This window comes from Protopterus annectens, chromosome 8.part0 (assembly GCF_019279795.1).
Source record: "Protopterus annectens isolate FY-2018-M chromosome 8.part0, PAN1.0, whole genome shotgun sequence".
NCBI classification, from domain to species: Eukaryota; Metazoa; Chordata; order Ceratodontiformes; family Protopteridae; genus Protopterus; species Protopterus annectens.
In genome coordinates this window covers 1,886,738,205-1,886,761,426 of record NC_056741.1, presented here as the reverse complement: position 1 = coordinate 1,886,761,426, position 23,222 = coordinate 1,886,738,205, and the positions used below count along the sequence as shown (strand labels likewise).

At 40.1% G+C, this 23,222-nt stretch overlaps 1 protein-coding gene across 1 annotated transcript in view; it reads right to left on the bottom strand.

Moving 5' to 3' along the window:
- KCTD19 (potassium channel tetramerization domain containing 19) overlaps positions 1–23,222 on the bottom strand; it is a 955,229-nt gene that overhangs the window by 790,247 nt on the left and 141,760 nt on the right. Inside the window, 1 exon segment of the mRNA XM_044079536.1 lies at positions 19,648–19,839. Within this exon segment, the coding sequence (XP_043935471.1) occupies positions 19,648–19,839 (192 nt within the window).

Below are 23,222 nucleotides of genomic sequence, written 5' to 3'. Positions count from 1 at the left end.
CAGCTGAAATCACTGTCACTTTATTTTATTTCATAGAGACTACTCAGAGGTGATCTCTGCCTTGCATATAAGGTGATCTCTGACCCTGCTTTACTGGAAATGCTGCACATCTGCAAGTCAAATGGTACATGGGTTACTCACTCTAAAGACCTAAACCTGGTATGCGACATCAATAGAACCTGCTGTAGGGACAAATTTGTCTCCCAAAGGTTACCACACCTTTGGAATAGACTTCTACTTCACATCAAACAGAGCATCTCATTGGCCCCCTTCAAAAATAATCTGGATGATTGCATGGGTAACCATAAATTCACCCTGGGGGTTCCGGGTGTCCCTATTGGACAGGGGCAATAGGTGCTGATCATTGTGACAAGGATAAAATTTGGCTAGGCTTGTACGGGCTCTTGGGCCATTAGCCTAGTAACTTCCTATGATCCTGTGATCTGAGTTAGCACATTTAAAGGGACCATCCATCACTATACTATCTGAGTTAGCCCATTGAAAGGGACCAGCCATCACTATTCTATCTGAACTAGCACATTTACAGTGATGAGCAACCACAATACTAGTTGAGTTAACACAATTAAAATAACTATCCACCACTATACTATCTGAATTAGCACATTTGAAGGGACAATGCAGTGTTATACTGCCTGAGTTAGCACATTTAAAGGGATCAGCCACCACTATGCTATCTGAGTTAGCACATTTAAAGGAACCATCCACCACTGTACTACTTTAGCACATTTAAAAGGACTTGCCATCACTACACTTTGTGAATTAGTACATTTAAAGGGACCAGCCACCACTATACTATCTGAATTAGCTCATTTAAAGGAAACATCCACCATTATACTATCTGAGTTTGCACATTTGCCATCACTACAGTGTCTGCATTAGCAAATTTAAAGGGTCCAACCACCACTATGCTGAGTTAGCACATTTAAAGGAACCACCCAGCACTATACACTTTCTTAGTTTAAAGGGACCAACGATCACTATACTAAGTTAGCATATTTAAAGCTATCAGCCACCACTATGCTATCTAAGTTAGTACATTTAAAGGGAACAGCCAAAACTATGCTATCTGAGTTAGCAGATTTAAAGGGACCATCCACCATTATACTGAGTTAGCACATTTAAAGGAACCAGCCACCACTATATTATCTGAGTTATCATATTTAAAGGAATCATCCACCCCTGTCTGAGTTAGGAAACTTAAAGGGACCATCCACCACTGTACTGAGTTAGAAGGGACCATCAAATACTATACTATCTGAGTTAGCATATTTAAAGGGATGAGCCGCCACTATTCTATCGCATTTATCCCATTTAAAAGGACCATCCACCACTATACCCAATGAGTTAGCACATTTAACGGGACCATCCGCCACTATACTATCTTAATTAGCATATTTAGAGGGACCATCCATGACTATACCATTTGAGTTAGCACATTTAAAGGGATCAGCCATCACTATTCTATCTGAACTAGGACATTTAAAGGGACCGGCCACCACTATAGTGTCTGAGTTAACACATTTAAAAGGAACATGCTCCACTATAGTATCTCAGTTAGCACACTTGAGGGGACAATGCACCACTATACCGTCTGAGTTATCACATTTAAAGGGATTATCCACCATTATACTGAGTTAGCACATTTAAATAAACAGGCCACCACTACATTATCTGAGTTAGCATATTTAAAAGGACAATCGACCACTATACTATCTGTGATAGCAGGGACTACCCATCACTATACTATCTGAGTCAGCACATTTAAAAGGACCAGCCACAATTATATTATTTGCGTTAGCACATTTAAAGGGACCAGACACCACTATACTATCTGAGTTAGCACATTTAAAGGGACCCTTCACCACTATACTATCTGAGTTAGCATATTTACAGGGACCATCCAGGACTATACTGTCTGAGTCAGCACATTTAAAGGGATCGTCCACCACTACACTATCTGAGATATCACATTTGAAGGAACTATCCACGACTATACGACCTCAGTTAGCACATTTATAGGAACCAATCACCACTACAGTATCTGAGTTAGCACATTTAAAGGGACCAGCCTTCATTATACTATCTGATTTTGCACAATTTAAGGTGGCATTCACCACTATACTATCTGAGTTAACACATTTAAAGGAACCATCCACTACTACACTAAGTTAGCATATTTAAAGGGACAAGGCACCACTATACTATCTGAGTTAGCACATTTAGAGGGACTTGCCATCACTATTCTATCTTAACTATATTGAGTTAACACATTTAAAGGGACCATCCACCACTATACTACCTGAGTTACCACATTAAAAGGGACCAGCCACCACTATACTATTGCGTTAGCACATTTAAAGGGACCATCCATTATTATATTATCTAAGTTAGCACGTTTAAAGGGACTGGCCACCACTATACTATCTGAGCTAGCACATTTACTGGAACCATCCACCACTACAGTATCTGAGTTAGCACATTTAAGGGTATCAGCCATCATTGTGCTATGTGAGTTAGCACATTAAAAGGGACCAAACACCACTATACTGTGTTAATGCATTTAAAGGAACCATCCACTACTATACTATCTAAGTTAGCACATTTAAAGGGATCATCATCATCATCATCATCATCAGCCCCCTTTTTCCCATTTTCTACATTGGATCAGGGTATCATGTTAGCTGTCACCATGTCTCTCGACTCAATGCCACACTCCTGCCTTCTTTGACACTCATGCCTGACTGTCGCAGATCTTCTTTCACACAATCCATCCACTTTTTTGCTGGATGTCCTTGTTTCCTCTTACCTTCTTCCTGTCTGTCCCAAATCTTTTTCACCAGATTGTCTTCTGCTTTTCTGCACATGTGTCTAAACCACCATAATCTGTTCTCTTTGATCTTTTATGCAATTGGAGCTACTTTGGCTTCTGCACTTATGTCCTCATTTCTTCGTCTGTCCCACAGAGTGCATCCTACCACCCTTCTCAGGCACTTCATTTCCATCACCTCAAGCTTCATCTGTTCTGCCTTTACTGCCCAGGTTTCTGTACCATACAGTAGTACTGGTTGCATCACTGGCTTATACGCCTTACTTTTCAGCTTCTTGGGCATTCTTCTGTCATAGACCATACCTGACACTCTATGCCAGTTGGCTGCACCCCCTCTGATTCTAGCTTTGATACTTGAAGCTAGTTACCTGTTTCACTCTCTTCCCTTCTATCTAAATTCTCAACTTCTTCTGATTTCCCCCGTTTGCTGCTATTATCACTGTCTTATCTGTGCTTAGTTTAATCCCGTGTGCCTTCAGTTTTGCATTCTATTGTTCTATACTCTGCTGGAGTTCTTGCTCAGAGTCTGCCTGTAATGCCCTATCATCTGCATACAGAAACTTTGTTGATCTGTCTCCTCCAACCTGTTTGCTAATGTAGTCCATCACCAGTAAGAACAGCAGGGGGAACCCCTCTGGAAGGATGAACACTGTTCATACTTGAGTCATTGGGTCCTTATACATAGCCTGAACTAATTCTAATGTTTCTGGGACTTCGAACCACCACAGTACTTCCCAGATCAGCTTTCTTGGGATCTTGTCATACGCTTTCTCCAAGTCTAGGAATGCCCAGTTGGACTCTCTCCTCATCTCTAGCTTCTTCTCAACTGCCTGTCTCACTGTAAACATTGGGTCAGTTGTGTTGCATCCTGATCTGAATCCAAACTGCTCATCTCCCATCTTACATTTTACTACTCTGCATATTCGTTTATCACTCACTCTCTCTAGAACTTTCATGCAATGTGATAGGAGTTTGATTCCCCTGTACTGCCCGCAGTTGCAGATGTCCCCTTTGTTCTTGTACACTGGCATGAGTATGCTTATTCTCCAGTCATCTGGGATACACCTTTCTCTCCACACTGCTATAAGTACCCTCAGGAGCCATTTCTCCCCTATCTCACCCAGCATCTTTATCATATCTGCTGTGAATTCATCTGAGCCTGCTGATTTCCCTGACTTCATTTTCCTTAGTGCTATTCTTACTTCTTCTAGGTACACCCCTCTTCTTCTCTCACCGTAGGCTGTTTCTGTGGCAGTACAGCTTCTGTGGGTTTTTCTTCATTCAGAAGCTGCTGGAAATACTCCTTCTATCTGCCTTTGATGTGCTGTGGGCTGTCAGCAGGTAGTTGCTGGCATCCCTTATGAAGGGTGTCTGACTACCTACTTTACCTTTCTGTTTTTACCTTGCAAGGGTAGGGAGTTTGGCCTAATGGTTAAGGTGTTTGCCTTACAAACACAAGGTGCAGGGTTTGAGTCTCACAAGGAATAACTGGCTAGACTTAAATGGCTTGCAAGGGCAGTTAGCTTAATCCTAAACTATGAACCTATGAACCTATATAGTTTCTTGTGCCACCTAATGAGTCACTTTCCAAAAGTTGGTAGAGTGCTTCTGATGCATTCTTTGCTACTGCAACTCCTTTCTTAGCTTCTTTGTTAGCCAACCAGTATTCTTTCCTAGCCTGGCCAGTCTTTTCTATCTCCCACTTTTTCCTGCACTCGTTCTTTCTTTTTATGACTTCCTGGACTTCTGCATTCCACCACTAGTTTTCCTTATGTACCTTATTTTCATACCTGACTCAGCCACATATCTGTCCTGTAGTCCTCACACATGCTGTTTTGAGGTGCTGCCATTCTTCTTCAACTCCACCTATTTCCTCCTCTTCTTGGGGTGCTAGAGCCCTGAGTAATTCCTTGAGCTGTTGTATTTTCTCTCCAGTAAACTTCCAGGTCTTCAGCTTGGTCTCTGTTGACCTTAGAGTCTTCTCTGACTACTGCTTGCAGCTGATTGTGGCAACAAGTGGTTTATGCTGTGGGCTGACTGTTTCACTGGGGATGATTTTACAATCATTGATTCTTTACCAGTGCCTTTTCCTTACTTGGAGGAAGTCTACCTGAGTTCATGTTGGCCACTCTTGTATGTGATCTTGTGACTGTTTCTCTTTCTGAACCATGTGTTGGCTACTATCAAGTCATATGCTAGACAGACATCTGGAATGGCCTCTCCCTCTTTATTCCTATTACGCCAACCATGTGGACCCAGGCAGTCCTCGTATCCTGCTCTGTCTGTCCCTATATGTGCATTCAAGTCACCCATTATCAACACCAATTCATGTTGTCCTGCTTTATCTAGTAGGTCCTGCAACTGCTGTCTGAATGCACTCTTTTCCTCACTATCACAATCCTGCTGTGGGACATATGCTGAGATTATGAATACTGCCTTATCATTACACTGGAGTCTTACTGCCATGAGTCTGTCACTAATTCTGATGATATCCCTCACTGCCTTCTGAAGCCTCTCTCTCACCACAATTCCCACACCATTTCTAGCCTGTCCCCCTCCTGAGTAGTAGACTCTGGATACCAAGCCAAGGGATCATCCACCAGTGTACTATCTGAGTTACCACATTTAAAGGGACCAGTCAGCACTTTACTATCTGAGTTAGCAGATTTAAAGAGACCAGCCAGCACTATAGTGAGTTAGCACATTTAAAGGAACCATTCAACACTGTACTCTCTGAGTTAGCACATTTAAAATAACCAGCCAACACTATGTGATCTGAGTTAACACATTTAAAGGGACAAGCCACCACTATGCTATCAAAGTTACTACATTAAAAGGAATGAGCCACCACTTTACTACCTGATACAGTGTATTTAGAGGGACCACCCATAACTATACTGTCTGAGTTAGCACATTTAAAGGCACAAGCCACCAATATACTACTTGAGTTAACACATTTATAGGGACCAGCCACCACTATACTATCTGAGTTAGCACATTTAAAAAAATCATCCAGCAGTATACTATCTGAGTTGTCAGATTTAAAATGACCGGCCATCCCTATATTATCTGAGTTAGCACATTTAAAGGGACCAGCCATCTCTATTCTATCTGAACTAGCACATTTAAAGGGACCTGCCACCAATACAGTATCTGGGCTTACAATCAAAATGTCGAGGTGGCTTACCTTGACACTTAGAAAGATGAACATGTAGTGGCAGAGAGGCAAAACTGTGAATGCAATTACTGTCGATCTGTGAAACGCCGATACGGAGATTGTGTTCAGAGTTTGGAGTGTCGGTGTTTTGAAGGGCATCGCACTACAGTGGGGATCGGGGAAATTACCCTTTTCCTCACTGTAGTTAGATCTTGGAGTTAGAATATATACGTAGCAGGGGAGGTAGGATATTTTCTGCCTCACAGCGGATGTTTTTTTCAAGATGGTGAGTGTTCAAAAGTCGATTCTTTCCATCGAAGGAATCGACATTCTAAGTAATCATTGTATTTCTTTTTCGTTGTTCCGGGTCGGGGATTTGAATGGTTGAGGTAAATCACCTCAACATTTTGACAGTAAACCTAGTGTCTGAGTTATCACATTTAAAACAACTAACCACCACAATACTATCTGAGTTAGCACATTTAAAGGGACCATCCACCATTATACTGAGCAGATATAAATGAAGCAACCACCACTATATTACCTGAGTTAGCATATTTTAAAGGACCATCCACCACTATACTATATGAGTTAGCAGGGACCATCCATCACTATACTGTCTGAATTACCACATTTAAAGGAACCAGCCACCATTACATTATTTGACTAAGTACATTTAAAGGGAGAATACATCACTGTACTATCTGAGTTAGCACATTTAAAGGGACCATCCACGATTATACTACCTGATATGCTACTATACTGAATTAGCACATTTAAAGGAACCAGCTACCACTATACTATCTGAGTTAACATATTTAAAGGGACCATCTACCCCTATACTATTTAAGCTACCAAATTTAAAGGAACCATCCAGCACTACAGTATCTGAATTAGCACATTTAAAGGGACCAGCAATCACTGTACTATCTGAGATAGCACATATAAAGGCACCATCTGTCACTACACTATGTGATACCAACTGAGTTTGCACTTTTAAAGGGACACTCCCCCACTATACTATATGAGTTAGCATATTTAAAGGGACCATCCATCCCATCACTAGACTGAGTTAGGAAGTTTAAAGGGACAAACCATCACTACACTGTCTGAATTAGCATATTTAAAAGGACCACTCATCACTAGACTGAGTTAACATGGACGATCCATCACTATACTATCTGAGTTAAAAAAATTATAGGGACCATCCGCCACTGTACTATCTGAGTTAACAAATTTAAAGGAACCATCCACCACTATACCTTCTGAGTTAGCACATTTAAAGGAACTATCCACCATTGTACTATCTGAGTTAGGATATTTACAGGGACCATCCAGGACTATACTGTCTGAGTTACCACATTTGAGGATACCAGACATCACTATACTATCTGAGTTAACAGCTTTAAAGGGAGCAGCCACCACTATACTGAGTTAGCACATTTAAAAGAACCATTCATCACTAAGAGTTAACACATTTAAAGGAACCAGCTGCCACTATACTATCTGAATTAGCACAGTTACAGGAATCATCCACAGCTATCGTATCTGAGTTAGCACATTTAAGGGGACCAGCCATCAGTATATTATCTGAGTTAGCACATTTAAAGGGACCTTTCACCACTACATTGGAGTTAGCACATTTAAAGGAACCATCCACAGCTAAGTTAGCATATTTAAAGCTATCAGCCACCACTATGCTATTTAAGTTAGCACATTTAAAGGGATCAGCGATAACTATGCTATCTGGGTTAGCACATTTGAATGGACCATGCACCACTATACTGTCTGAGTTAACCCTTTTAAAGGGATCATCCACCATTATACTGAGTTAGCACAGTTAATGGAGCCAGCCGCCACTATATTATCTGAGTTAACATATTTAAAGGAACCATCCACCCCATCTAAGTTAGAAAATTTAAAGGGACTGTACTATCTGAGTTAGCAGGAACCATTCATCACTGTACTACCTGAATGGGTCTACATTATTTTGTCAAAAGACATTTCCATCGAACATCTTTCCATTGATATGAAACCATCAAAATTCACTTCTGTGAATGGCAGAATTTTTCCCAGGGCAATGAAAGAATTGCCCTGTAGCACAATGGAATGCACACCCACTAAAGCAAACCCCACACCCCACCTACCTGTATATACTAACTCCGAGATTGCACTACATTGTGGAAAAGAGCAAAGTTGTGGAGTTGGCCAACTACTTTCTTACCCTGGGAAAAATTTTGCAATTTGCGGAAGTGAATTTCGATGGTTTGGTGACTAATGTCTGAGTTAGCACATTTAATGGAACCATCCACCACTATACTATCTGAGTTACTACATTAAAAGAGATCAGCCATCACTATACTATCTGAATTAGCACATTTAAAGGAGCCATCCACCACTATACTATCTGAGTGAGCACATTTAAAGGGACCAACCATCACTATAACATCTGAGTTAACATATTAAAAAGGAACATCCACCACTATAGTATCTGAGTTAGCACATTTAAAGGAACCATCCACCTCTATGAGTTAGCAGATTTAAAGGAACCGTCTAATAGTATACTATCTGAGTTAGTACATTTATGGGTACCAGCCATCACTGTACTATCTTAGTTAGCACACTAAAAGGGACCAGGCAACATTATATTGTGTAAGTTAGCACATTTAAAGGGATCATACACCACTATACTATCTCAGTGAACACATTAAAGGAACCATCCACCAGTTTACTATCTGAGTTAGCACATTTAAAGGGACTGGCTAGCACTATAGTACTGAGTATAGTATGAGGGTAGTGTGACAGCAGTGAGGTCTGCTGTGGGAGTGACGGATGCATTTAAGGTGGAGGTGGGATTACATCAAGGATCAGCTTGAGCCCTTTCTTATTTGCAATGGTGATGGACAGATTGACAGACGAGATCAGACAGGAGTCCCCGTGGACTATGATGTTTGCAGATGACATTGTGATCTGTAGTGAGAGTAGGGAACAGGTGGAGGAGACCCTGGAGAGGTGGAGATGTGCTCTAGAGAGAAGAGGAATGAAAGTCAGCAGGACTAAGACAGAATATATGTGTGTGAATGAGAGGGAGGATAGAGGAATGCTGAGGATGCAGGGAGTAGGGGTGGTGAAGGTGGATGAGTTTAAGTACTTGGGATCAACAGTTCAGAGTAATGGTGAGTGAGGAAGAGAGGTGAAGAAGAGAGTACAGGCAGGATGGAGTGGGTGGAGAAGAGTGTCAGGACTGATTTGTGACAGACAAGTAGCAATAAGAGTGAAAGGGAAGGTCTACAAGAGGGTAGTGAGACCAACTATGTTATATGGGTTGGAGACAGTGGCATTGACAAAAAGGCAGGAGTCAGAGCTTGATGTGGCAGAGTTGAAGATGTTAAGATTTGCACTGGGTGTGATGAGGATGGACAGGATTAGGAATAAGTATATTAGACGGTCAGCCCAGGTTGGAAGGTTTGGAGACAAAGCCAGAGAGGTAAGATTAAGTTGGTTTGGACATGTGCTGAGGAGGGATGCAGAGTATATTGTGAAAAAGATGCTAAGGATGAAACTGCCAGGTAACAGGAAAAGAGGAAGGCCTAAGATAAGGTTTATAGATGTGGTGAGAAAGGACATGCAGGTGGTTGGTGTGACAGAGCAAGATGCAGGACAGGAAGAAATGGAAACAGTTGATCTGCTGTGGCGACCCCTAACGGGAGCAGCCAAAAGAAGAAGAAGGCTAGCACTATAGTATCTGAGTTAGCACATTTAAAGGAACCATCCACCACTTTACTATCTGAGTTAGCACATTTAAAAGGACCAGCCAGCACTATACTGAGTTAGCACATTTAAAGGAACCATTCAACATTATACTAAACTAGCACATTTAAAGATACTAGCCACCACTGTACTACCTAAGTCAGTACATTAAAAGGGACCAGCCATCACTATGCTATCTAAGTTAGCACACTTGAAGGGACCATGCACCATTATACCGTCTTAGCACATTTAAAGGGATGATCCATCTTTATACTGAGTTAGCACATTTAAAGGAAACAGCCGCTACTATATTATCTGAGTTAGCATATTTAAAGGAACCATCCACCTCTATACTATCTGAGTTAGAATATTTAAAGGGACCATCCACCACTATAGTGAGTTAAAACATTTAAAGGAACCATCCACCACTATACTATCTGAGTTACCACATTTAAAGAGACTAGCCATCACTTACATGGAGTTAAAACATTTAATGGAACCACTCTCCAGCATACTATCTGAGTTAGTACATTTGAAAGGACCAGCCATCACCATACTATCTGAGCTAGCACATTTTAGGGAACCATCCTCCAGTATACTGTCTGCATTAACAGATTTAAAGGAACCATACACCACTATACAATCTGAGTTAGCACATTTAAATGGAGAAGCCATCACTATGCTACAGTAAGTATAACTAATAACCAGCTACAATATCCAATATACAGCGATAGCCGGAAGGCAGACAATCCTGTAGCAACAGCCTTGTAATGCATTTAAAATTATGCCAAGTTATCCACAACTGTACTATGTACATTTTAAGTAAGAATAAGAAAAATATTAATTACAGATGTCCTTTTAGAGCAAAATTGGCAATATCTGCTTCCATTTTGGTCTGGATATCTGCCTTCTGATGTTTTGAAAAAATATGGGTGATACCCAAGTGGCAGACTCATAGATCCTCTAATTAGAAAACATTCTTGAAAAGGGCTGTTTGAATTCTCCATAGTTTAGAGGTGGACTAACAGGTAATTACTAGGCATGCAGGTCAGGTGAAATTAAACAGCCTAGACCAAATTCCCAACTGTCCTAAACTGCTGCCTGGTAAGTTACTTGATCAAGGTCACACAGTAGGTGAATAAAGGCCAAGGGAACCAAACCCTGCACCACAGAAAGTATCTTGCTAATAGCTTATAGACTGCCTGACGTAATGCTCTGTGCTATCAGAGACACTTGGCTTGTATGGGGATTGCAACCATGACTTTGGAGTTATTAGCATCACACTCTAACCAGCTGAGATAACCATGAACCTTGGTGCCCTTCGAGGTGGCGATAATAATACCCCCCATTCTGCATGAACTCAAGATGACCTTTGAGGTGGCTCCAGAAAATGCCTTGCTGTTCTTACTGTAGTATAAAACAATGCAGTTAGATAACTACTTGAAGGGTTCTGTTTACTTACTGGGTAACCACACTTTGAATTATGAAAGAAGCAAACAGCTGGTCAACCCATTTTATAAGCTTTGTTTTTTTATTTATAATATTTCAATCCCATGTGAACATCCATGTATTGCAAATGTCTATCTGCTGTTTGCCTGTTTGCGATAGTATATTGGAAACTGAACAGATTAATTAATAATAAATTCAGTAAAACACCATTAAGCATAAAAGAGGCATTTCTTCATTTTGCTAACTTTATTCCCTGTTCCCTGTCAATCATCAGCATCTCCTGGATAATCCACTCATTTCTTTCGCTGTCAGTGGGCCAAGGTGAAATGCAGTGAAGAAGCCATAATCATAAGAGTGTTGAAAAATCTGACATTATTCCTACTGTATGTGTGGTTGACTGCTTATGCTTTTTTAATACAGAGGATGGTGACTGGGTCATGGATCAGAACCAGTTTATTATGTCTTTGAGACATGTATGCCACAAAAATTTACCTCAAGACTGAAGCTCAAGGGTGCATGTTGATATCCATGTTGAAAACACATAACAAAGGGTTTAGATCAGTGACCCAATAATAACTGTTTGTAGTGCATTGAGCTTGTTCTACTAATTACAGAAAAAAAAGTACAGAAGTGCAAATTGTTTTGCTAGCTTTCAGTAATGTACTTAGTGCTCTTAAAAAGGCAGCTGGCAAAAACATTGTGTCCCTCTGTAGAACTAATACCTTTCAAAGCTGTTCAACACTTTATTCTGCCACAGTTTTTGTTTAGAAGTGTGGCACAGTGACGTTCTAAGAGCTTTTAAAAGCTTCTGCCACTATTTTGTGCCAGCAAGCACTGTCCTCTGTCATTCCCAAGCATGACACCCACTTTTAACAGCACTTATATTAACAAAAGTTCATTAAGCACTCATCTTAAAAAAGAATGGTGCTTAAGAAGCTTGCCTTTTTTCCTTGTTTTCAGGGCATAATCAGAGAGCTCCCTGCTCTACATATTTATTCTTTATGAAGAAGGTAGTGGAACAGGGTTTGTTCATCTCTAAAAGCATTTGTTAGAAATGGAACATTCTTATGAAAAAGAGGGACAGCTAGGAATTATTCCACTTAATGCAGTTCTGTAATATTTCCTGTCTCTTTTAAATATTCTAACATACTCAAGAGTAGTGGTAGTATCAAACAGGATTTATTTCTGTCACTGCTATATCAATAAATTAGACTTTTATATCCTCTCTCTTAAAAGTCAGACATGTTTGCATTTGACTATCATAGCAGCTCCAGTAACAGCATCGCAGCTACATTTTAAGATTGTTATGCCTATTAAGATTCTACATTTTAGTCACAGAAATCAGATTCTCTTTTCCAGTATAAGTATTTATAAATGTGTCTTACATTTGAAACAGAACTGTGTTCTGGTACAGTATATGCGCAGGGTAACCATTTGTTTGGAGAGCAAATGCATGAAGCATAAACTCCCTTAGTGTACTGTTTAATAACCTCCTGTTTGATAAAGGACAGAGTTTTTGTAGGTACACATGATATGATGGGAGCATATGGATCCAAATCTTCAGCTAAAGTAACAGGATCAGATTTTAAAAAGAAGACCTTCCTTTTCAAATTTACATAATAGATCAGCTGACCTGTTAGGAGGTAACTGAGACTCAAGTGTTGAGAATCTTCATTCTAACAACCCAGGGATATCTTAAAAAAGATGGAAAAACTGTGAAAGTTTTCTCTTAGGAGAAAGAATATCTGTAACAAGCCAACTATAATGTTCTTCTACATTAACAGTGCCACTGAAATTACTGTATCTATGGGTAGAACATGAAGACAGAAGGCACTCTTATTATTCTTCCTTTTCTAAGGCCTTTGAAGGTACAAAGGTAGGTTTGAAGTATCCAAGTCTAAACTCTGACCAAGGACACTTTCTTTGGGTGGAACAGTAGGACTGGCAGTTACAGATGGTCCAACTGACTGGCAGTTACAGATGGTCCAATTTCAGCATCTTTTAGGAAGCTCTCCTAAGAATGAGCTCTTCTCCCCATTCCCATAATGCATCTCTCTTCACTCTACATAGAGACTGAGTTTGATAGCTTACATAAGTACAAAGCATACAACAAATCAAACTTACAAATGGAAGCTCCAAGTTTTACTTAATCCTCAAAGGCCTATGGTATGTCCACTTCACTGGCATGGAAGTGACAGGAAAATAGGCAGGGGGAAGGTAAGTAAGTATGTTACAGAAGGGTCCATCACTATACGAAGATATAACTTTTGTATCTTACATGATCTGGTCCATACACTGCAATAGCAGGACTGACTCCCCAGCAATACAGCTGGAGTGACATAATGAAATAGTACCACAGACGATGGTGACCCCCAAAGGAAGATTTGGTTCTTATCAGTCTTCCAAAGGTTCATAATGAAGCTGATGCCACTCAGCACATATTATGTCCACTGATACATTTTTGAAATAAGATGAAGATGTAACCATTGGGCTTACAGAGTGAGCTCTGTAATTACATGGAAGAGGTTTGTGACCAGATGTATAACAGTATTAGATATATACGGTAGGTAATGCATTCAGACAGTCATTTGGACAGCATACATTTGCTTACTTTATGACCAGACTTAGGGAGTACGAAGGAGACAGAAAATTCATTATACTTCCCAAGATCTTTAGTGTGGTTTAGGTAAAATTTTCATCTACCTCCTTTAAATGTTTAAGCAATGCAATGTATACTCTGTTGTTGAAATATGTGGGAAGAACAGTGGAAGGTTTATGGAATGATTAAGGCTCAATTCAGAAGCCACCCCACGCACAAAAGGTGGATTAGATCTTAATGTCACTCTGTCTTTGTGGAAGATAAACAGGAGTTTGTGAAAGAAAGAGTGTAGCTTTGAAACTCTTCTGGCTGAAGTGAAAGCCACTAAGAATAATGTTTTCTAGGAAAACTACACGAGGTCATCTTAGGTTACTGGTTCCAAAGGAGGATATGATACATTCTTCTAACAGTTCACATCTCATGGGGAACTACATGTTTGAATGTTGGTTTTAGTAGGAAGGTACCATTCAAAAAGGGCTTCCAGACCTTTTGAGAAGCTAATGATGGGTGATTAAACTACTGGTGAAAATTGGATATAGCTGAAAGATGAACCTTTGTTGTGGATAAACTGGAGCCCTTATGAAAATTTCTGCTAAAGATTGGAGTATTGCATGGATAGGATCTGTTAAAGGGTGCAATCCTTAGTTTGTGGCCCTGGTGGAAAATGTCAGCCACTTGCCCTTATTGATCCTTCTGCTGGATTTTTTTTGTGCTGCTGTTAAGATATGGCCCACCCTACAAGGTTCCCTGGTCACCTGAATGTCTAGGTGAGAGAAATGATCTGGGTGAGGGGTTCTAGCAGGAGAGGTCTCCTTAGTAAATTAGATCATAAAAGGGGAAAAAGGGCCAAATGGCTCTAGAAGAATGCCTGTGGCCTTGTACAGTTTCACTTTCTGAATAAATTTAATTTAGAATGAGAAAAGGGGGAAATGCATAGTGGAATCACAGAGATAAATGATGGACTAGAGGATCCTGGGGGGGGGGGGGTGTCTGTCTTCTTGGTAGATTAGGGAAAAGACACTGCTTCATTTGGTACTGGTGGGTGCTGCAAGTAGGTCACAGTAAGGCTTCTCCCAGTGACAGGAGAGCATCCTCACTGTGCAGAGGTACCATGCATGAGGCATTAGAATACATCTGCTAAGCCTGTTCACTAGTAAGTTGGCTTGACTTACGATATTTATTGTAGTATAAACATGCTCAGAATCATTTGCTTACTGCATTTTGGATTCCTCAGCAGGACAATGCCATAAATTATGTCATCAGACATTAGTGTGGGCTCCAACACACACACACACACACACACACACACACACACACACACACACACACACACACACACACACACACACACACACACACACACACTATAAATAAATTCCTCTCCTCACTGTCGACATTCCTAGCCGCATGACTTCTTCTATCTACACTCTGTAAGCAGGTAACTGTTGTCCACTTTCCATTTAATCTAAGACTGCCTTAATCCCTAAGCAGCTTCCTTATTCACTTGTCTGTTCCCTTTTTCTCCTCTGTTGCTATTCAACTGCTAAGCTGAGGATTCTCCCATCCCACAGTAGCAAACATATTTCCAAGATTATACCACTTACCATTTTTTCTGGAGCAGACATTTTGGAAGTATTACTCTAGTTCAAGAAGCACCTTTATAAGAAATATCCTCCATAATGGTAGACTGGGCTCATTGACATGCACAGATCTATGGATCTGGCAACGTTTCTTTAACAGTTATTTCCTTCCCTCATCAAGCCGAAGTAGATTGCTCATTGTAATGGTCACTGAGATGGACTGTCACTTTGGTGTCACTCTGAAGGTGTTGTACCATCATATAAAGGCTTGATATGCCTATTCCTCCCCTCATTTACCCATTTACTCTACTCATTTCTTAACTCATGGTTTCTGGACTGCTGGTTTTCATTGATGTGGACAGACTTTGGTATGATTCCTATAAACTCTTTACAGACTACACTATATACACCACTCAACAAGCCCATAACTGCTTAAATGATCAGCCACATGTACATCTCCTGTGGGGCCACTCATCAGTTATACTGGATGTAGAACAAAGGAATAATTAGGATCACACAGTGTATACCAGGCATAACATACAGAGACCAGATGGCTGCACTCATCTGCAAGTAGTCACCAGCCTTTTCCTTATAAAGGTCTTGAGATGTACCTCCCTGGACTATATGAAGAGAGACATGATTGACCTTGCTGAATATGTGTCACAGGTAGGTATGCCCCACAATGATGCCTCAATACAAACAGATAATGATTGACTTTAACAATTGGCTTAGTTTCTGGTGTCATTCCAGGGGGATCCTGTACCTGATAGCCTGGGAAGATATGATTGACAGAACATGATGCTTTGCTAGAGGTGGCCTGCTTCTGTCGCACATGGGATTCAGGCTTCTGTCAAAGGCCCTTGCCTCCTCCATAGTGCCTTTTTTTAGGAAAAGTCACGAGGTCGATACTACCAACATAAAAATTTCAGCAAAACGCAAATTAAAGTTCATGCTGCTAAACGCTAGGAGTCTAAACATAAAACTGCACTCACTGCAAGCATTCTTAACCCTGGAAGATGCTGACATTTGTGCAGTCACAGAAACCTGGTTCAAAGCTGCGGAGAGCACCCCAGCCTTACCTGGTTACTCATCCTTTCATACTTTTAGATGCCAAACTGTGGAGAGGAAAGCCAAAGGAGGTGGAGTTTCCATATATATATTAAAGACACACACACCTCCAGGATGGTCAAGCAGTATGATGCACAGGAAACACTCCAGGTGCAGTTAACCATTGACAAGACCCCTATTCAAACTGTAGGTAGCTACAGGCCCCCAAATTTGACTCAAGATGCCCACTCCACCTATCTGGACCTCTTCAAATCTATCAAGATTCAACCCTTTACCCTGATCCTGGGTGACTTTAATTACCCAACCATAAATTGGAAAAACTACTCATACCAGAACACAAATGCCCAAAGATGCCTCGATTTTATCAATGCAAATGCCTTGGAACAGCTAATTGATACCCCCACAACAGGTGATAATATCTTGGACTTGGTATTAACCAACATGAGTAAACACTGCAGCATCCCTACAGTATCATCCTTCCTGGTAAGATCCGACCATGAAGCAGTCACTTTCGAAGTCTCCATCTCCCCTGACCCCCTTCTAGCTAGGGTCAAGCAAAAAACTTCTCCAAAGCTGATTGCATCCTCCTGAGGGATGGTATAAACAGCTTCACAACCCCCTCCCCCACTTTAGGAACTGGTACCAATGCCCAAATCTACACCAAAGCACTATAAGAGCATTTATATAGATGCATGGAATCAGGAATACCTGACAGGACAAAACCATCCTCTGCAAGGAAGAGTAAACCTGTCTGGTGGACCTCCGCAATAAACAAACTATATAACAAAAGGAAAAAAAATTGCTGTCCAGGACCAAGAAGGAGTAGGTACCCAATTAGAACAATCTCTCCTTAGCCTGAACAAGAAAATAAGAGCACTAATGAAATCCTCTAAAGCCGACTTTGAGTCCAAATTGGCCACATCTACTAAAGATAATCATAAGGCCTTCTTCACATATGTCACCAACCTCAAAGGAAGCACCCAGATGTGTTCAGAACTGGTGGTCAAGGACACCACATACACAAATGCTGTAGATACAGCCAATCTACTGGATGACATATTCAGTGAAAACTTCTCTCCTCTGTCCCCCCATCAGTAAATCAGGACATCCCCAGTACCTGCCCTTTACCCCTTATTTCTAGGGAACAGGTCATCACTGCCCTCTCAAAGGCAAAAAATACAGCCTCCATGGGACCTGATACCATCCCAGGCTGCATCATACATGAACTCAGGCATGAACTTGCAGCACCATTAGGCATCCTATTCAACCAAAGTCTGAGTACCGGCTTTGTCCTAGTCAAGTGGAGGACAGCCACCGTCATCCCTTTACACAAAGGTGGAGTATCCACTGATCCAGGAAATTATAGACCCATCAGCCTAACTAGCCTCATCTGCAAGGCCATGGAATGGATTATCATGGATCCCATTAATAGGGACACTGAGGTTGAGTGTTTGGAGGTTGCCACACAATTTCTTTGTCAAGGGAGGTCATGTCTGTTAAATCTGGTTGACTTCTTTGAGACAGTCACCAAAGCCATGGACGAGAGTAAGACGGTGCACACTGCCTACCTTGACCTGGCCAAAGCCTTTGACACTATTCCCCACTTGGGCATAGCAGATAAATTCTCTCAACTAGGCATCAATCCATATGTTACCAGATGGGTAGCAAACTGGCTCACTGACAGAACCCTCCTAATCAAAATAGGAGAATCCACGTCAAGCAGTAGACCCATAATGAGTGGTGTACCCCAGGGATCAGTCTTGGGGCCTCTGTTATTCGGGATATACTTCTCTGAGGTGGAGTCCAAAACCAGTGGGCTATGGCTGACCAAGTTTGCAGATGACTGCAAGCTGGGTGCAGTCATCAATTCCTCAAGTGATGTGGATGTCCTCCAAGATGGTCTCACTCACACAAATGACTGGAGCCAGAAACATGGCCTCAAGCTGAACGTCAAAAAATGTATCATCATCCCCTTTGGGGAGAGTGACATCCCCAGATATTATCACATTAATAACAATGTCCTAAGTACACAATCAGCAGTGAGGAATTTGGGCACCCAGGTTGATAACAACTTGACTTTTGATCACCATGTTGCTTCCGTTGTATGGAAAGCTTTCTACATGGCCCACCTCATAAGTAAGGGTATCTCGTCTAGGGACAAAGAGGTCATAACATCCCTGTATTCTTCCCTCATAAGGTCAATTATTGAGTACAACGCCCCCTTCGGCATGTACCTTGCAAATCACATGCAGCAGCTGGAGAGACCACAGAGGTTCCTCACCAGAAAAATCCAGGGCCTCAAACATCTACCCTACACAGATAGGCTAAAAGCCCTGTCCATTTACTCAGTTTCATGCAGCCTCCTCAGAGGTGACCTCTGTATGGCATACAAAGTAATGTCAGACCCCACCTTGATGGGACTGCTGCATATCCACAAGCCAAGCTCCACTATGCACGACCTTGACCTGCTCTGTGATATCAGTAGGACTTGTTGGCAGGACAGAGTTGTGCCCCAGAGACTCCCCCATCTGTGACACAGACTGCCTCTCCATGTCAAGCAGAGTACCTCATTATCCCTTTTTAAGCGCAACCTGGACAACTGGACGGGAACATAAAATACACTCCTGGAATTCCACCTATGTCCCTGCTGGACAGGGGCTTTGGGTGCTGACTTGTCTAAACATGGGCTAAACTCTTGGCTAGGCTTATAAGGGCCTCAGGGCCAATAGCCTACTAACCTATGATCCTATGATCCTAAGGTTATTTTGATGGTTGTTATTGATTTACTCTCCTTCATGTGTGTGTGTGTGTGTGTGTGTGTGTGTGTGTGTGTGTGTGTGTGTGTGTGTGTGTGTGTATATACGTGTGTACGAGAACCCCAACCTATTGGTTTAATTTACCAATGTTTTTATTAACTGTATTTAGAAATGTGAGATCCTCGTAAATAGACATATCACATGCTAATTAAAATTTACTACAAAATCTCTACTGTACCTCAACTGTACCTCTCTCTATCAGTTTTTTGGGCTCATAACTTAGCTTACCATGCTCTTTGTAATACTGCAAATTTTTCCAAAATTTTCTGTCATTTGGTGTTTAAAAATTGTTTAGGTAAACAATGCCATTAAATCCATAATACAAGTAACATGTCTCTTTAAATATATTTTGAACACTGGTATAAAAACTGCATCATTACCTACAAAGCGAAATTCATTGTATCCAGATTCTATCAGAACGACATCTTCACATAACCAGAGCAAGTTGTTATCCTTGATCAAGCTAGGATACTTTTTCACTAAATCCATTGAAAGAAAACAATACTGGACTTCTTCTTCTGAATCTAGCAATGGCGTACCTATCAGTCCCAGTGGTGCTTTTTCATGTAAACCTTTGAATTCAAAATATTTTCAAAACAAAATATGTAAATCAACATTGAGCGATATGAAATCAATGTATTTATGCAGGGAAAATTAGGCTACAAAGCATATAAGAGAAGTTTATTATTAAAAATAACAATCACTTGCTTGTAATAAAGATTTTCTTTTTTTACAGAACATTTTAATAGTCAGTTTGCTCTGAGTGGAAGTGTTTCAGATGTAGAGCTAACATAGGCTAACTGCACAATGAATCAGCCACTGTCTGCAATGTGCTGCTTGGTAGACAGAAGGAGAATCGTAGAAAGACTTATTCATTAAACTGGTAATGGTATTGGTCCAAGGGGGCCTTTTCAGCAACATCTCTGGTCAAGGATACATACAGCTGAAAGAGAAATGAGTACAACAGCAGCAGCACCAGTAAAGTACGTATACTAAGATGCCACAAGTTAGTATTACCACCCATAACCCACCTTTTATAAAATGCTGCCTATTCTTTTTTTTGTCTCCATTTCCCTGGATGACCACCAATTCTTGCTCCTGTTTATAGTCATTGTAATACAAACCTTCCAAATGCTGAACAATACTACTGTGGTTATAATGTCATTCAAATGTATTCAAGCACTAATACAAAAACAAACAAATGAACACTGTAACAAACACTCATGTTTAATTCTAAAATATCTAACACACGGTCTACCCAAACATCTTAACCACTAAATCTCATACTATTGTACATGAAATATCCCCTTAATATTTTACCAGGACCCCCATATCACAGTGAAACTCACAGCTTTTTATAGAGTGGTGTAACTTTAAATTATTAAATCCACAACATTGAAAAAGCTCTATATCAGCACAACTCTAAACCATTAAAAGAGCACTCTCTTGTTAAATGAATAGGTCCAAAACATGTATGAATTACTTTTCACATAAGAATACAGACAAAACTTTATGAGTAAAAGTATAAAAAGCACCCTACCCAATATATACTTACTAATTATAAATTAGTAAGCGTCATGGACAATATTGAACATTTAAATTCATGGAACAATCTTATCAATCAATACAGTACCTTTTAATACTAAAGTCAAGATAAACATGCCTCCACAAATTTTAAAAAGGTACTTATTTATACAGTGAAATAAGGCAAGCATCTATTTGTATCTGTGGTATTAATGTATGCATCTGAAATCAAAAAACAGTAAGAGATTCAGTGGCTTCACCCATGTGAAGCTTGCTTGGCACTGTAAGTGGGGCAACAGAATGCTTGATAACACTCTGCTGTCTTTTGGGGACTTTCTCCTTTCCCTAATGTTATGGGACATAGAAGCTGGTGTACATAGGTTCGGGGGGAACTTTTATCAAGTTGTCATTTGGTTAAATGTTCACAGCGGCTTTTGGGGCTGTATGCTCAAGCTGCAATAGCAGTCTACTGCTCCTCACTGTATCATTCACATCTTTATTACTATTTTTTTCTAAAGTAGACCTGAAACTTTTATTTTACTCAGGACAGTCGTTTAACTTTCAGTAGTTTCCATTTCATTACATCTTGGCTGCTGAATGGTAAAAAACATACCTGGGACTTTGAATTTATGAATTATAAAAGCACACCCCAGAACTTGTGAAACACACACCTTTCCATAGAAAGGTGCTAACCTTTGAGTGTATTATTATTTCCCATTATAAAAAAAATGCACCCAGATCTTCATCTGTGTGGTTTCTACAACATATCTCTTAATTCTCAGCCTTATTTATTTTGTCAGATTAAAGTTTAATTACACATGTCAACACATTTTCTGGGAAGTATTAAATATATACATTCAGGCAGGAAATCATACCCTATCAGTCTAGTACCTTTTCATGCTAAACTCCAATTAAACATGCCTACACTACCTTCTCAAAAGTAATATACAGTGAAACAAGGAAAAACATCAGTTTATATCCCATCACTGGGTATAACAGAAAACATTCCACATCATAAAATGAATAGGACATTCAGTGGCTGATGCTTATACTGTCTTTCTCCTGAGATCTATATTGGTACGTCAAATACCCATTAGTTGAACACCTATTTATTGAAGCCACTCTTCAGCGAATGGCGGACTTTCACTAGGGAAAACCAGTGGGTGGCCACCATCTTGAATTTCCCCTTTTCCCCATTGTAGTGCGATTTCAGAGTTGATATATTTAGTTAGGGTGTGTGAGGGGTGTCAAGGGAATAGCCCCCCTACCCTGGCAGATTTTAAATTTTATGTTTTTTTTTTTTTTGCGATCTCTCGGTTGGACAACTGCTTGTTTGCCATACTGAAAATCTGCTATTCGCTGAAGAGGGGTTCAATAAATAGGTGTTTGACAAATGGGTATTTGACAAACTGATTAGCCATTTGACAAACTGATATAGACCCTTTCTCCTGCCCCTCACAATAGCATTAACATTTTGATTATGATATCATATAAAGCAGGCCTGACACTTTATAATCTATGCATTACACTGTAACTTTACAATAAAGTATAGTTCAAAACATCTTGGTTTTTATATTACATAGAACACATCCAGTATTTTGCTATGAATTGCAAAAACACTTGCATTCCCATACAAAGGGCACAACCCACCGAGCTCATTATTTTCCATTTCAGAAAACATACTACAATCTTTATACTTGTGTCTGTTGTAAAATATCATCATAGTGATCAGCCTTGTATAGTCCCATATTGAAGGTGAAAACTGTTCTTATAAATTATATTTACTTACAAAACAAGTCTTGTAGTAGTAAATATCAATATTAAAGTTGAAGCAATAAAATAACTTTATACCATACTCCCATATAACATAACTTACATTATACTCCCATATAGAGGGTGCAAATCATTGATAGATCTTATGTTTCTCTTGGTAAAAGAAGCCATGTAACAAATATTAATATTCAATGTGAAACAATAAATTAGCTTACATTAGCAAATAAATCATTAGGCTTCTGACCCAACTCCTCCCATTCTGGACTGATTTACAGAACTCTTGATCCCTTCCTATAACAAAAATACTTAACATTTGTATCTCTATTAATAACAACTTGCTACTCCAAATGAAATCTCTCAAGGATATATCCATTAGATAAAAAACATACTTATAACATTTGAATCTCTAATAATGACAACTTCTTACTCCAAATGAAATCTCTCAAGGATATATCCATTGATATCTCTTAGATCATGCTACTCCTCAACAGTTTCATTGTTAACATATAAACATAATAATTAACCCTTGACCCTTGAAACAATAGTGTAAACAAGCGCACAAAGGTATTGCTATTATTTCCACCATGAAAACCGGTATGCCTGATCAGCTTTTTCATACTCCAAATTTAGGATACTGATAGAATGACACTCACATCTC